Source organism: Electrophorus electricus, chromosome 21, assembly GCF_013358815.1.
Source record: "Electrophorus electricus isolate fEleEle1 chromosome 21, fEleEle1.pri, whole genome shotgun sequence".
In the NCBI taxonomy this organism is placed as follows: domain Eukaryota; kingdom Metazoa; phylum Chordata; class Actinopteri; order Gymnotiformes; family Gymnotidae; genus Electrophorus; species Electrophorus electricus.
Genome location: NC_049555.1, coordinates 11,325,064 through 11,339,909, shown reverse-complemented (window position 1 = coordinate 11,339,909; position 14,846 = coordinate 11,325,064). Strand labels below are relative to the sequence as shown.

Sequence of the window (14,846 nt, the reverse complement as noted above, 5' to 3'; positions counted from 1 at the left end):
AGCACTCTTTCCATCCTGCCATATGATATCAGGTGTGTCTGTCAAAGAGGCATTGTGTGGGCCACTGCACTTTTCATGTCCAGCCAATCCCTCCGCTCTCCTCCCACACATCATTCACTTGCTCCAATCTCAGATAAGTCTGGTGAAAATGAACAGTGTAGGGCCCGCCTCTTCTTAACTGTAATCAAATACGAATGCACAAAAAAAATCTGAACTAAGGAAACAAGGAATCTAAATATGCGTTGAAGTTCAAAATGCAGAATGTGGAGACTTCAGCACAAAGGTTTGGCCTTCACTTTTATCTTATAGAAAAATGTGATAGTGGTAACAGTAGTTTGAGATTAATAGTTTTAGAGACTCATGCCAATATCTGTAAGTTTGATGTGAAGTTGTTTGAACAAATACTGTTCATAAACATGACAATTGCTATAAATATACAGTACTGTGCAAAAGTCTTAGGCCACCATTCAATTTGTTATTTTAGCAATGGCATAATGAACATATAGAACTATTTCCTTATTAGAATACAATCAGAAAATACAGGAAATTTGTGTGCAGTATTAAAGAACAGAAGTTTTAAAAAAGCTTCAATAGGCTACAAATATTTAGTGTGACCTTCTCTTACACTTATAGCAGGAACCTGGTTCTCCTAAACCTACATGGAATGGAACCATAATGACTAACACCTTTATTTGTCTTACATCAGGACAGACTCCCCATAAGAGTTCAAGATGTCTAAATACTTTTCCTGTAGAAGCCATTTTGTCTGAATATCGTGTTTTTTCATAATTTTGTGTACATATTTCCTGTATTTTCTGTTTGTATCTTCATCAAGAGATTGAGATATAATTATATATGGTTGTTTTACCATAGCTAAAACAACACATTTAATGGTGGCCTAAGGCTTAAAAAAAATAGATTTGAGAATTCCTGAACTCATAGGGAGTTTGTTTTTACTTATCAAGATGCATGCTGTCATCACAAACTAATATTAACTTTTATTGTTTAAATTTTAGTTTTTCTATTGAGTCATTATTTTGTTACAGATCCATCTGCATTCATTTATAAATGACCTAATTTCTAAATTCATTAACAAAATAATCATCACTTAGGAATGTAAGTACATATAATAAACAGAATTATTGAGAGGAAGCAAAGGCTTTAGTTAATATATGCACAGTGACACCCCCTTTGCATAGTTCAGTTAACATGTGTTAATATATTGGTCATGTGAACGTGTTCAGTTAAATTTCAATCTCTGAACAAACAGTTCGACAAAACAGAGGCTGGCAAGTAGCATTCGACTCATCTCCTTTTAAAAATTATTTTCTCAAAAGTTCCTTTCTTTTACTTATTGGAAGTTTATGGAAACTACTTATTTTGGTCATGTTTTTACCAAGTCAAGTGATTCTGAGGACAACAGGCCAATTAATTTGTTAAAAGCAAAGGAGCAAACAAGCAAAGCATTTTAATGGGGAGAAGCCTGAAATCGGTGCATTTCATCACGCCACTGAAATGACCCATGAATATATATTTTCCTCCAGGTATTTTATGGCAGTCAGAGACAGAGATTATTATATAGTGGATGAGGGTGGCATTGGGGTGTAAAGCCATTACTGTATTGCACCTAAGACAAAATATGATGACATAAAGGGAAAGTGTTGGACAACGTCTGTCATTTGTCTCTTGTTTGATGCACATGGCTAAACTCCATTAACCCTTTATCTTTATAATGGTAAAGGGAACTTATAAAAGGGGTTTGTAAAACTGTTTGGAAACAATTTACCAGGTACAAAAAAAAAAAGTTATTCAGTGAGGTGGAACCTGATTTATTTGATTGTTTAGTGGCCATGTGATGAAAAAAGTCCAAATCAGGGACATGATGAATGAGAACGACATACACAAGCGAAAGGGCTCGCACAGTGATGGCATCATACACACTACGGACTCCTCAGTCAAGCAGAACAAAGAGAAGGATAAAGCCGCTGTGTTACAGAAAGATGTGAGTATGTGTGTGTGCGTGCGACCTAGTAAGCGACAGAATGTGACCACAGTGGAATCTTAACAATTTTCTCATGATCCCAGACAGTGTATGTGTGTCTCTGCATCTGTTTAGCACTGGGTCTCCTGATACTACCTGGTACCATCCATTTTGTTATAAGCCCAGTCTGCACTGATTGATCGAAGGCCCTTAACCCTCAATTGCTAAAGTTGTACTCAGTCATAATTGTAAGTCGCTTTGGGTAAACGCGTCAGCTAAATATATATATATATATATATATATATATATATATATATATATATATATATATATATATGTATGTATGTATTTGTGTGTGTGTATATATATATATATATATATATATATATATATATATATATATATATAGTAAAGTTAGGTTTTATATATAAAACCTTTATATATAAAACCTAACTTTACAATATAACATTGGTTGAATGAAAGTCCAACTTAGTATTGCTGCCTTGCATTACAAACACTAAAAACTAGAACTAAAATCCATCCTTTCAGCCCAAAGTCCATCAGCATTCAGAGCCTTTGAAGGGTCCCTTTCCCCTCTCTTCTGTGACCTGCTCTCCTCTTGGTGTGTTAGGTTGATCTGGTGAGTGGGATCAGCCTGATCGTGGGGACCATGATCGGCTCTGGCATCTTCATCTCTCCCAAAGCCGTGCTGGAGGGGACGGGAGCAGTGGGGCCGTGTTTATGTGTGTGGGCAGCATGTGGTGTGCTGGCTGCTCTGGGTCAGTAGAGACGAAGAACAAAAGCAGCACACAGACCTTAAAGCTCTGAGATTCAGACACCTGAACAGCACAGTGGTTAAGTTGAGATTGGAAGGTTGCCAGTTCAAGCCCCACCACTGCTGTGTTGCCACTGTTGGGTCCCTGAGTAAGGCCCTTAACCCTCAATTGCTCATGTTGTATTCAGTCATAAGTGTAAGTTGCTTTGGATAAAAGTGTCAGGTAAATCTAATGTTTAAGTGAGGGGACCCAGTCTCAGCCTGATAAAAAGCCATGCAGATACCTCTTGAGTTTCCATTTTTATTCTGCTCAGTGGATGCAGGCTGGTGCATTGAACATTTTTGCATGATTGTGTGAGAGTAAAAACTGGAAACAATGAGCAGGCTGGTATTTAGATCAAGAATGCAGTCAGCAGGGGAGTTTAGATCAGGAACCCAGTCAGGAGAGGACTTTAGGCTTTTATCAGGTTTGAATCTTTTTAATCTTTAGAAAAAACCTCCAGTAACATTATGTGATGTTCCTGTTCAGTCATGCCTTCCAGCTTAAGCCAACCAATAAATAACAGTGACAGTACCAAAAAAAAAAAAAAAAAAAAAGCTTTAGCCATCATTATACTTTCATCCTTAACTTTTATGATTTCAATTCATTTTTACCTATTTTTATCATCTGAAAACTGATCAAGACGAAACTATTAGCAAAGTGTCAGCGTGATACTGTGAAGGACCATGAAAAGACATCTTGCACCTTTGGGATGCCTTTACCCTGATGCAAACCATCAGTTCTTTCTCTGGTTATTCAAACCTGACTCTAAATTCGAATGGTGTGGTGGATCAGCAAAGGGAGGACTGGCTGTCCTGATGGGAATCCTGAACACTTCAGTAGACTTGCTGGTGCTTTGCACTCAGTTAATGCTTATTAATAATAACTGTATCAAGCAAACAAATTATAGCTGTTTTCAGACCCCTCAAACATCTATTATTAAAATAGACCTCAATATTTTATTTGTAGACCATATACCAAATTGTGTTTTGGTATTTTTGTATTTGGAAGCTACTAAATGTTATCAAATTGTGACACTGTTGGGACACCATACTGATATTTTAATCAAATGATAACACATATACTCTTAATAGTGCCAACTGTTGTCTGCTAAAGACAAACCTGATACTGACCTGCCTTGGTTCTCTATATGTTCTCACTGCTACTGCTAACAGTTTTGAGGAAGAGTTTGATAAGAAATGATAATGTGTCCCTTTTTAACTTGACCTGGCTCTGCTATTAGTACAGCAGAGTCCTGATGCTGTGTATACTGTAGAATTAAATAAGAATACCTTGCTTTAACCCTGACTAATGACACTTTAAGTGAGCAAAACCTGCATCCATTGGACTATCTGTTCTCATCGCATGAGCCTATTGATCCAGGCTGTTTTTGGTATTTCTCCACAACTTCAGTGTAGTAGTTCTTAACTGACTGACTCACTTCTTGTATCTAACCGTGTATGCTGGGCTGACTGCAATTAATAATGACCTCTAGTCTAGAATAACTGAGGGTGCACAGCGAGGGTTCAGTATGTTTCTGAAAATGCTGATATTTTGCAATGTGACAGCAGATTAAAGTTGTAGCCAGTGCAGAACTCAGTGATGGGATTATACACCAGAGTAGGGTTGTACTCGCAGGGAGGTTAATCCTTTATGCTCACCCATTCAGAAGCATTCTGTCACATTACCAGGGCAAAACCCCTTCCTTTAGCCCAGAGAGAAATCCTCTTTATTTTAATACATGGAAACCTTACCATATTAGACTCAATGAACTCAATATGGACAGTGTGCAGATGGATGCTTGTGTGTGTTTTTGTGTTCATGTTTGTGCACAGTTTTGTACACGTACATATGTTCTTACGTGTGCATGCAGGAGCTCTTTGCTACGCTGAGCTTGGCACATTGATCACTAAATCGGGGGGTGAGTACTCCTACCTACTGGAAGGCTTTGGGTCTGCGACAGCGTACCTTTACTCCTGGACGACCATCTTCATTCTCAAGCCATCATCCTTCGCCATTGTTGCCCTCAGCTTTGCAGAATATGTCGCCACGCCTTTTTACCCAGGATGCACCTCGCCCGTGATTGTCACCAAATGCCTGGCTGCTGCCTGTGTTTGTATGTGATAATCTGTTTACAAGATATGCCACAGTGTCTACTGTGATTATAAATAAACGCATGCATGGAACAGAAGGCCAAAGTTAAAAACACAGTGTAGGACTGCACTGAAGATATTACCTAAAAATTCAGACTGTTGTATGGGATGTCTATTTGACATAGATATATTCAACACCAAACTGTAGTCCTACAGTTTGTTTGTCTTGCCCTATTTTGGTGATCACTACACATGCTTCTCTCCCTCCCTCCAAAGTTCTGACTACTATTGTGAACTGCCTGAGTGTGAAGCTGGCCAAGTATGTGCAGATCTTCTTCACTGTAGCCAAACTGCTCATCATCGTCATCATAGTGATTTCAGGCATGGTTCTCCTAGCCCAAGGTAAATCCCAGGATCAGCTTGCCTGACTGTTTAACTAACTGTGTCTAGATCATTTCATCCAGTGCCCCAGGCGTAAAATGCCCACGGCAGGAATGCTCCTTCTGCTTAGTTCCTTTTCAATTTCTGCTAAACTGTTAATAGATCACTGTGTAGCACCTTTGCCATAGATGTGAATCCATATTCAATTTGTGTCATGATGCTGTGTTTAGGCAATACACAGAATTTCGCAAATGCGTTTGAAGGAACAACTTCCTTCGGGGCAATTGGACTTTCGTTTTACAATGGCCTCTGGGCGTATGATGGGTGGTGAGTTCACTTCTTTATATCTATTTTATTGTTGCTATTTTTTTCCTGCAATTTTATTTGAGATCAGTAGTGCTCTCTTCATTTTTTAAGATTTTCCTTATTGACGTCTAAAATATGGATCTGATCTGAAACACCATTCAAATGAACTTATTAAACCTCTACTGAGTTGGAAAAATAATTTGTTCTTGAATGTATGTATGTATGTTTAAATGTAATGATTTCTTAATTAAAAAGAAAAATAAATATAAAACGCAAGCTATAGAAATATAAAAACAATGAAAAACAGTAGATGATTTTATGCCAAAGATACAAAAATATATTCTATTCTGCCATCTAATGGTCAGTCCAGCACTAACAAAAGCTTAAGTCAACATGTTTTCTGTATAAAGGCATATCAGTAACACAAGCCACTAATGGGATATTAAAAACTCTCATTTCTGCCTTCAAGGAATCAACTGAACTTCATAACTGAAGAGCTGAAAGACCCATATCGGTAAGTCAAGGTCCATCCTGCACCACAAGGCTTCATCCTGCACCATAAGGCTTCATCCTGCACCATAAGGCTTCATCCTGCACCACACTGCTCCATCCTGTACCACAGAGCTTCATCCTGCACCACAGGGCTTTATTGTGCATCACACGGCTTCATTCTATACTTATTGTACAATGTGAGTTTCAGAAAGTTAGGATTTTGCCAAATTAGCTTTGCACCTGTACCTCTGGTTGTTTCAGTGTGGCTTGTGGCTTACGTGGAGTCCAGCATTAAACATGCTATAGTGATATTGTATATATTCAAATTTTTTTTTATAGCTATGTCAGAATTCTATACCCTTACCTCATTTTACTACTGAATTCTTTCTTCACATTGCTTCCTAGGCTAGTCTTTGGATTGGTTAATAAAATGAATTAGATTTAATGTGTTATACATTCTTCTTAAGAATACATCAAGAAGACAATATAATATTTACTAACACTAGTACCACCACCACATCAACAATATAATTTTATTTGTTGAGCCACTTGCTCAGCACATACTGCTCAGGCTTCAGTTCAAAATCTACAGGCTTTCTACCACATACAGGTCTGCAGCATATTCTAAACACTTCTAGTAAATGTTAGGAGCAGCGACTGCTTTTGTACCATAAAGACCAATGTAATGCCTTAAAGACCTATAAACACTTCAGTTATACTGACTGCTTTAATACCTTCAAAATGACAAAGTTCAGATTTCGGGCCTGATCTTTTCTCACTTTGGACTCCCCTAGAACACTGAGGGATGTTGTACCCTTGCCCTGATCTGTATTTGTGTAATCAGATCTCTCATGCTCTCGCTATATTATTCTGTAGGATCTTACAGGACATTATTGTGCATTTGTTTTTGCAGATAAACTAGCTCAACCACTAATGTTCTTTCAACAGACTGTATTACTTGTGGAGGTAACAGATTCCATATGAGCCCCATTCAGACTTACTTTGAGCTACAGAGAGCATGGGCAGTTTTTTTAACCTGATGCTTTCTGTTTTAACTTTTAGCACCTGAAGGTTTCTGTCTGTATCTGTGCCTCGGTTGCCTTTAGAGTTCTTATTAGAACAGAGTCCATGCATTTTGTGTTGTCATGCTCCATGTCTTTCTGCCTGTGTGCAGAAACCTTCCCTTGGCCATCATTACTGGGATTCCTCTGGTGTCGGTATGCTATGTGCTAGTCAATGTTGCTTACTTCACTGTTATGACACCAGCAGAATTACTCCAGTCTTCTGCTGTTGCTGTGGTGAGTGTAGCTGTCATGGCGACGCATCATTTTTCAAAGTATTCTGGTTTCAGATATAACACAAACACTGAATTTCTCAAGTGGTGTTGCAAGATGGTCTGTGTGTTCTCAAACAGTTCACCAGTAAAGGTTCAAGAATCCATTGCAGCTGTTTTTTCCCCTGCATTTCGCAGGTTTCCAGTTGTGCCTTAATGTTTATGATAGGGGCAAATATTCTCTATTCTTCAATGATTTGAGGTGACTTTTTGTAGTGGATTGTGTGCTCTGCAGACCTTTGGTGACAGGGTGCTGTACCCACTGTCTTGGGTCGTGCCACTGTTTGTTGTGTTCTCTACTTTTGGAGCTGCCAATGGAAGCTGTTTTACTTCTGGAAGGTAAATAAGATGCCTGGATCAATGTACCCTAAATATTAAAACTCACACATCAGATTATAATTAAAAAAACAAATGAAAGGCTGTCACCCTGGTTATAACTGTCCTATGAAGGGAAATAGAAATTTCTTAAATTTCTAACTTATTTAATTGGAGTATATTAGTCCTAATGAGTCAATCAAAGATTAACAAATGTGTATGTGAACACATGGGGGTTGTGTCAGGATGGAACCAGAGTCCACCAGAGTCATGCAGAGTGTGGCGCTATCCACAACACTGTAGGCATCCACAAGACAAATCCTCCCTGTTGTCTTCTGAAGTTATTTAAGGGGTTTTCAAAGTGTAACTTTACTGTGGATTTAAATCTGAAAAAAAAAAAATCAAATGAAAATCAATAAAATTCATAACTAAATTGCTTTGAAAAAGAAAAATGTTGCTATATTTAAAAAAAAAAGCATGCATATGATTTGCTTTAGAAACATTTCTATCTTGTGAACTGCCAAGGTTGATCTACGTGGCAGGAAGGGAAGGCCATATGGTGAAGCTCCTCTCCTACATCAGTCTGAAATACTACACCCCTGCACCAGCTCTCATCTTTAATGTAAGCCACTGACTTCATGGAACTGTCTCCTTCTGTAGATTTGTTTCTAACAATTCCGGCTGCCGTAAGCTTAAAAAGCAAATGCTGCTGCTATTTTGCTTCTACAGAACTACTGTAATTGAACTGCAATAACGCCCTAATTTCTCTTTGGTTTTTGACCAAAATGCAGGGCATCCTGTCTATCTTCTACATAATTCCAGCAGATATTAATACACTCATTAACTACTTCAGCTTTGCTCAATGGGTATTCTATGGTCTCACTGCCTTCTCGCTTATCCTTATGCGGTTTACAAAGAAACACCTGCACAGACCTGTGAAGGTAAGACTGGTGGTTTTATGAATATTATTTATTTATTTCTAGGTCTCTTGTTCTTTCTAGTTCTAGTCCAGTTTTTTTTGTTTGTTTGTTTGTTTTTTCATTCACAGTATAATTCAGGTCATTACCTTAATTGTGTCTTAAAAACCCAGGGATTTGCATTATTGTTGAACTGTTGTACCAAGAACATAACAAGATACACTGAATAGCATGAAGCTGAACAAACCTGACTTCTCATAACTAAGGTGTGAAAAATGAGACTTCCTGATGTTTGTCCCTAACAGGTGCCCATAATTATTCCTGTTGTTGTGGTGGTAGTGGCCTGCTACCTGGTTTTGGCTCCAATCATTGACAAACCTGAACTGGAGTATCTCTATTGCACAATCTTTATCTTGGGTGGAATGATATTTTATTTCCTTTTTGTTTACCACAAGTTCAGCTGTACCCAGCGAATAATGAGTGAGTATGTGATAGCATTGATTTATTTCTTCATTGACACAGAGATTTTAACTACCAAGATGAATGTAAAGATAAATAAGTTATAAAAGTAATTTATTTATGGCAAAACCTTTAAGAAAGCACATATTTTTATTTTTTATTTTTAAACTTTCACCTGTGATATTTTTAGAACTCATCTCCATGTACCTTCAACTGCTAATGGAAGTGGTCCCAGCAGAGGAGGTCGAGTGAATATCAACAGGCAGAGTGAGAAAGGATCATACATTGATCAGTGATCAGCATGGAACAGATCAGCAGCCATATTGCTTCAGACTTCTTAAAAGGAATATGACTACATGACTACACGTTTAGTCTTTCACAACTGCACCACATGCCATGCACTTTATATCTGCTGACCAGGTGCTGACCATATAATAAAGCAATTTACTTTTTTTTTTCCTTTTTTTTTTTAAGGTTGTGTGGGCTACAGGTATTCATTAGTACCTCCTGTTGCTTTGGTGACAGTGATGCTGGGTGTTCAGGGGAGAATCTTACATATGTATGAAACCTGATTTTTAAAAATGGATTGTATAAATTTAGATTATGGCTGGTTTTACTGCGAATAAGAAATTGTTAAAGTTGATGTGCCACTCTAGTGTGGCATTTGTGTAAAAACCCAGTTAGAAAACAAAATTGTTGTGTTATTGTTACTAAACTCAAAAATAAGATAAAATAATTAAATATATTTACCCAAACTGCTCAACAAATGCTTTCTCAGATGTTTGCGCTACATACTTTGCTAAGATCACCTTGCTTCATGTCTTCAGTCGCATCAGAAATGGCACTTACTTTCTCCCTCCGTGACTGTGGATGCTTCTGGAACTAACAGTTTATCAGAGTTCAGGTTATTTTAAGATTTAATATACAGTACACTTATCGAGGCCAAAGAGGAAAAACCTGGCTAAATTAGCACCAAAAAATTAAACAGTCAATACTCTATATGCCTTACTGGTGGGAACTAGGAGCCAGTTCCTTGCCGAGTATCAGTTAATACAACATCCTTTGAATAGTTCTTGGTTGACACAACTAACGCTGGGTCAAACTGTACTAATTTCAGAGGATTGATAATCGTGAGATTAGGATGTGATAACTGGATGGCGTTAAAGACAGTGGAACCTGTTGATAAAAGTCGTAGAAGCAAGAATGACATTGAGAGTAATGGTAAAGAAACTGAAGCGATTCGGTCCAGTACTTTATGCGATACACCGGCGTAAAGAGATGCAGTTCACATTAAACACAGTAGGTGGCGGTAATTCATTTTGTACTGGTTTGAGAGGTTGCCAAGGAGATGAAGAAGAGACAGGAAAAACAAGCTCTGCTCCGCCGAGAAAGAAAATCGTCGGCGGTCCGAGGATTCATTAGTCTGGAGTCGAGATGAATGCGGCTCTGAAGCACTGGAAAGAGGCAGCGACTGTCATTCTAGCTGCCAAAACAAGGCACAGTCAAAGCTGCGACTCCCTCCAAAGAAGCGGTGAAGTTGCGCCTGCCTGTCGAGGGACGTGTTTACCCCACAAGTCTGCGTTTGACTATGAAGTCCTCCTGTTGAAAAGGAGCGGCACCAGCGGGTTTATGCCCCACGCTTATGTGTTTCCGGGTGGGCTGCTGGAACCATCCGACTTCTCCAGCGAGTGGACGGATCTTTTCAAGTCCTTCAGAACATTGCCGCGCTTCGGTGTTGCGATGGTGAAACAACCTCCAGAGACAAGACCCCCGATCTTCGCCACGAATAGACTGAAGCTCGGATCTCCGGTACCGGGAGACGTTGCGTTGAGGATATGTGCGGTGAGGGAGACGTTTGAGGAGTGTGGGGTGCTTTTGGTCCTCCCCAGCCCAGTAAACGGCGTAAGCGCCGATGATGAAACCCAAAAGTCGGACAGTAACAGCTCCCAGCTGCTGCTCACAACGATGCCCGCACAGTGGGACAAAAATGAGATTGCAAAATGGAGATCTTTGGTGATCAAGAACTCCTCGAATTTTATCCGAATGTGTCGAGAACTTCAGTGTATACCTAACATATGGGCACTTCATGAGTGGGGAAACTGGCTAACTCCCACTGGCGTCTACGAGAAGCAAAGAAGGTACGATACTGCCTTCTACATGTGCTGCTTGGAGGACATGCCGGACACCATTGAAGATGAAAAAGAAATTGTCCATTTTAAGGTGATAACTCGTGTCTTTATCTTTATATGATAGTAATAGTTAGATTTTGTTAACGCTTATGTCTCACTTATAAAACTATCATTAGATTAATTGTATTCAATAAGAAATAATACAAAAATGATACTGGAGGAGGGCAATAAGGTCTCCAGCACCTGATCTTTTGGTTTTGCACTGAGATGGCATTAACTGGGATCAGTAAGACAATGGTACAGTGAGTATTCACTGAAACTGTCTAAGGTTGCATTTGAACACTGCTTTGATGCACTGCAAGAGGCAGTGGCTGTCATCCTAGCTGCCAGAACTGGGCACAGTCAGAGCACTGGCTACAGAGAAGTGGTTAAGAGTACAAACCCTGTCTTCCACAGTCTGGAAGACTCTCAAACTGAAGCCTTACTCTTTTTTTTCTCTCCTCTCTCTTGAATTCTTTCCTACAGTGGTCCACCCCATCTGAAATACTTCATGGCTTTCAAAATAGAGAGTTTTGGATAGCACCACCTCAGTTCTATGACCTTGGACGAATGTGTCATTTCCATTCCCTTAGTGATCTTCACAGATTTGCCAGACAGAGAGCTGTAGAAGGATGCGAGCGGTGGCTACCGATTATCCTGGTGGCCACTGACTGCCTCATATCTCTCCTACCAGGTATGAAGTAGCGATTGGTCTAAAAGGAAAGCCCTTTTTCCTTGTCTGAATATATCACATTCTGACTGATACATTTGCTGATGTAACATCTGATTTAATATTTGGTTAATATATGGTCATTGGTTAATACAGCATTGCCTTCTGCAAATTTGCATTCCACAGAAAGCTGTGACATACCAATGGATCAAGCAACCAAACACAAAATTGTTTATCTACTGTTAGCATTTTGAGCAATCGGAGATATTTCTGATGGGCTTTCTGTGGGTTCTTTCAAGTTTAACATTTTTGGTCAACATTATGCATTAATACTTTTCTAGAGGAAGATGGAGTATAATTCAGAAGTCTAAATAACAGTGTTCAACAATATTGGTGTAATAACATTTCCCCCATTTTCAAATGTGTAGGTGACAGCCTGTACCCAGAGAATGTGGACTACTCTGGGAAAACGACCAGCACTATGCCAACAGAGAAATGTCTGGAAGAGCTTCAGAAGGAGAGCTGCAACTTACATCGCATTGTGAAACGGGATCCTTACACAGTTTCTGTTCACATTAACATCATGCCCAAGTACAAACACGTGCCTCCTCTCATTAGCTCAGCCACTGACTGCCACCTAAAGTCTCACAGCAAACTCTGAGCAAACTTGTATTTATGACAAAAAACTGAAGTTAACAGTTACACTCGAGCTAAAGAATAAAAGATCTCAAGCTGTAGATGACAATGGATGGGGTTTTTTTTTTTTTTTGAATGTCCATCATACTGCACATGGCCAGTATGTCAAGTAAACTAGCTTATTGTTAGCATTTAAAACAAAATGCTACTAGTTTTTTGAAAAACATTTTTTAATAAACATGAATCTTGGAATTATCAGGGTAATATTCCTTCACTGAACCTATAGAAACTGTCAAACAGCTATATGGAAAATGAGATATGGCAATATTCATAACCATTTGATCACTGTCACTGATTAAATTTTTTTTTTAAAGAACTGCTAGCTTTTAAATGTTTGCATAATCTCTGTACCACTACTGAATTTGTTGGAAATGAATGTGTGAAGAGTGTTTTAATTTTTTGCTGCATTTTGTTGGTGTGACCTACTCTGTATCATCTTTTCAACATCACTGCAGCACAAATAAAAGGAAGATGGTTAAGTTAGATTTGTGTGATTAAAGAATTACCAGGCACAGGACAGAAGACTGGTGAAGGCTTGAGGGATCAGGGGACACTTTTTATATACACACACACCCTGGCCAAGAAAAGGGTCACCACCTTGATTTAACTAAGCAAATAGGTAAAGAGCCTCCCAATGGATAATTACTGCATGGGTGATTATGTTTCAGCTGACAACAAGCTATTTAACCCTGACTGATGCAGTGAGTAGCTTCTCATTTGTTAAACAACCATGTCGAAAGACACATCCTGTGGTCGTGGAAAGGATGTTAATCTGATAAGGGTCAAATTATTGGCATGCATCAAGCAGAGAAAACATCCAAGGAGACTGCTGAAACTACTAAAATCGGGTTAACTGTCCAACGCATTACTAAAAAGTGGAAGGACTGTTTGAAAAAAAATCTTGGAATGATCACGATTGGTGAACAATTTAAACGTGGTGAAATCAAATTGTAGAAAAACAACAGAACTCTGGGATATGTTTAATAGTGAAAGCAAGAGCATTTCCACATGCACAATGCGAAGGGAACTCAAGGGATTGGAACGAAACAGCTGTGTAGCCTTAAGTGGGTTTAACCGGCAAAAATGGCTTCAATTTGATAGGGAGCATAAAGCTTGGACTCTGGAGCAATGGAAGATGGTCATATGCTCTGATGAGTCCAGATTTACCATGTTCCAGAGTGATGGGCCCATCAGGGTAGGAAGAGAGGTGGCTGAAGTGATGCACCCATCATGCCTCGTGCCTACCGTACAAGCCTGTGGGGGCAGTGCTAAGATCTGGGGTTACCGCAGTTGGTCAGGTCTAGGTTCAGTAACGTTATGTGCCCAAAGAATGAGGTCAGCTGACTACCCAAATATAATTAACGACCAGGTTATTCCATCAATGGATTTTTTCTTCTCTGATGGCATGGGCATATTCCAAGATGACAACGGCAGGATTCATCGGGTTCAAATTGTGAAAGAGTGGTTCAGGGAGCATGAGACATCATTTTCACACATGGATTGGCCACCACAGAGTCCAGACCTGAACCCCATTGAGAATCTTTGGGATGTGCTGGAGAAGACTTTGCACAGTGGTCCAAATCTCCCATCATCAATACAAGATTGGGGGGGGGGTTAATGCAACTCTGGACAGAAAAAAAATGTGACATTGCAGAAGCTTGTGGAAACGAATGCATGCTGTAATCAAAGCTAAAGGTGGTCCAACAAAACAAGTGTGTGACACTTTTTTTTGCCCAGGCAGCATATATATATAAATATATATATATATAAATAAAAAGACTATCTGTTCAGGGGGCACTAAGCAAATTTGAAATAAACTGCTATAACCATAAGTTGTATCTCACTGAAAAACTAAGGATTTATCAGACATATCTATTCAAACTCAACACTGTATATATGTATAGTGGTTTGCTGTTGCTGGCTAAAATGGCAAAGTATCTATATTAACATCTCAGAGTATATTTTCTGTGTTGATAAAAATGCTGTGAATTAATGGCTGCAGCCATAAAACAATTTATTTAGTTTTCCATGTTTAGACTTGATTCCACATTGCATGAAACAAGCGATAAATTACTGTTAACTGCACATGAATTACACGATTTTAAGAAAAGGCTAGTTTAAATCTGTTTATGCTGTGTTGGACACTTTGTGTGCGAGATGCAGCTATAAAATTAGGAAATTCTGCATCTTGCAAGTGAAATTAAACAGCAAAATATTTTT

General features: G+C 38.9%; 2 protein-coding genes across 2 annotated transcripts; both read left to right on the top strand.

The window, feature by feature from the left end:
• The first annotated feature begins 224 nt into the window (after positions 1-224).
• On the top strand, positions 225-9,845 carry slc7a9 (solute carrier family 7 member 9). Its single transcript, XM_027008956.2, has 13 exons — positions 225-283; positions 1,846-2,002; positions 2,613-2,760; positions 4,670-4,912; positions 5,166-5,291; positions 5,501-5,597; positions 6,046-6,090; positions 7,243-7,366; positions 7,637-7,740; positions 8,242-8,338; positions 8,508-8,657; positions 8,939-9,113; positions 9,283-9,845. Exons 1-13 carry the CDS (start codon positions 255-257, stop codon positions 9,342-9,344), a joined length of 1,557 nt encoding a protein of 518 aa, XP_026864757.2. The 5' UTR covers positions 225-254; the 3' UTR covers positions 9,345-9,845.
• A 589-nt stretch (positions 9,846-10,434) lies between these two features.
• On the top strand, positions 10,435-13,111 carry nudt19 (nudix (nucleoside diphosphate linked moiety X)-type motif 19). The gene is made up of 3 exons (XM_027008947.2): positions 10,435-11,312; positions 11,747-11,954; positions 12,359-13,111. The coding sequence occupies exons 1-3, from the start codon at positions 10,527-10,529 to the stop codon at positions 12,589-12,591; spliced, it is 1,227 nt and encodes a 408-aa protein (XP_026864748.2). The 5' UTR covers positions 10,435-10,526; the 3' UTR covers positions 12,592-13,111.
• Positions 13,112-14,846: the final 1,735 nt, after the last annotated feature.

What these genes read in the sequence shown, in the direction of transcription:
- slc7a9 (XM_027008956.2), top strand. Translation starts at nt 255, where the DNA reads ATGCAGAATGTGGAGACTTCAGCACAAAG. An exon ending in AGCTGTTTTACTTCTGGAAG is followed by an intron (nt 7,741 to 8,241) that starts GTAAATAAGATG and finishes TGAACTGCCAAG; the next exon opens with GTTGATCTACGTGGCAGGAA. An exon ending in CACCAGCTCTCATCTTTAAT is followed by an intron (nt 8,339 to 8,507) that starts GTAAGCCACTGA and finishes ACCAAAATGCAG; the next exon opens with GGCATCCTGTCTATCTTCTA.
- nudt19 (XM_027008947.2), top strand. Translation starts at nt 10,527, where the DNA reads ATGAATGCGGCTCTGAAGCACTGGAAAGAGGCAGCGACTGTCATTCTA. An exon ending in AAGAAATTGTCCATTTTAAG is followed by an intron (nt 11,313 to 11,746) that starts GTGATAACTCGT and finishes TCTTTCCTACAG; the next exon opens with TGGTCCACCCCATCTGAAAT. An exon ending in CCTCATATCTCTCCTACCAG is followed by an intron (nt 11,955 to 12,358) that starts GTATGAAGTAGC and finishes TCAAATGTGTAG; the next exon opens with GTGACAGCCTGTACCCAGAG.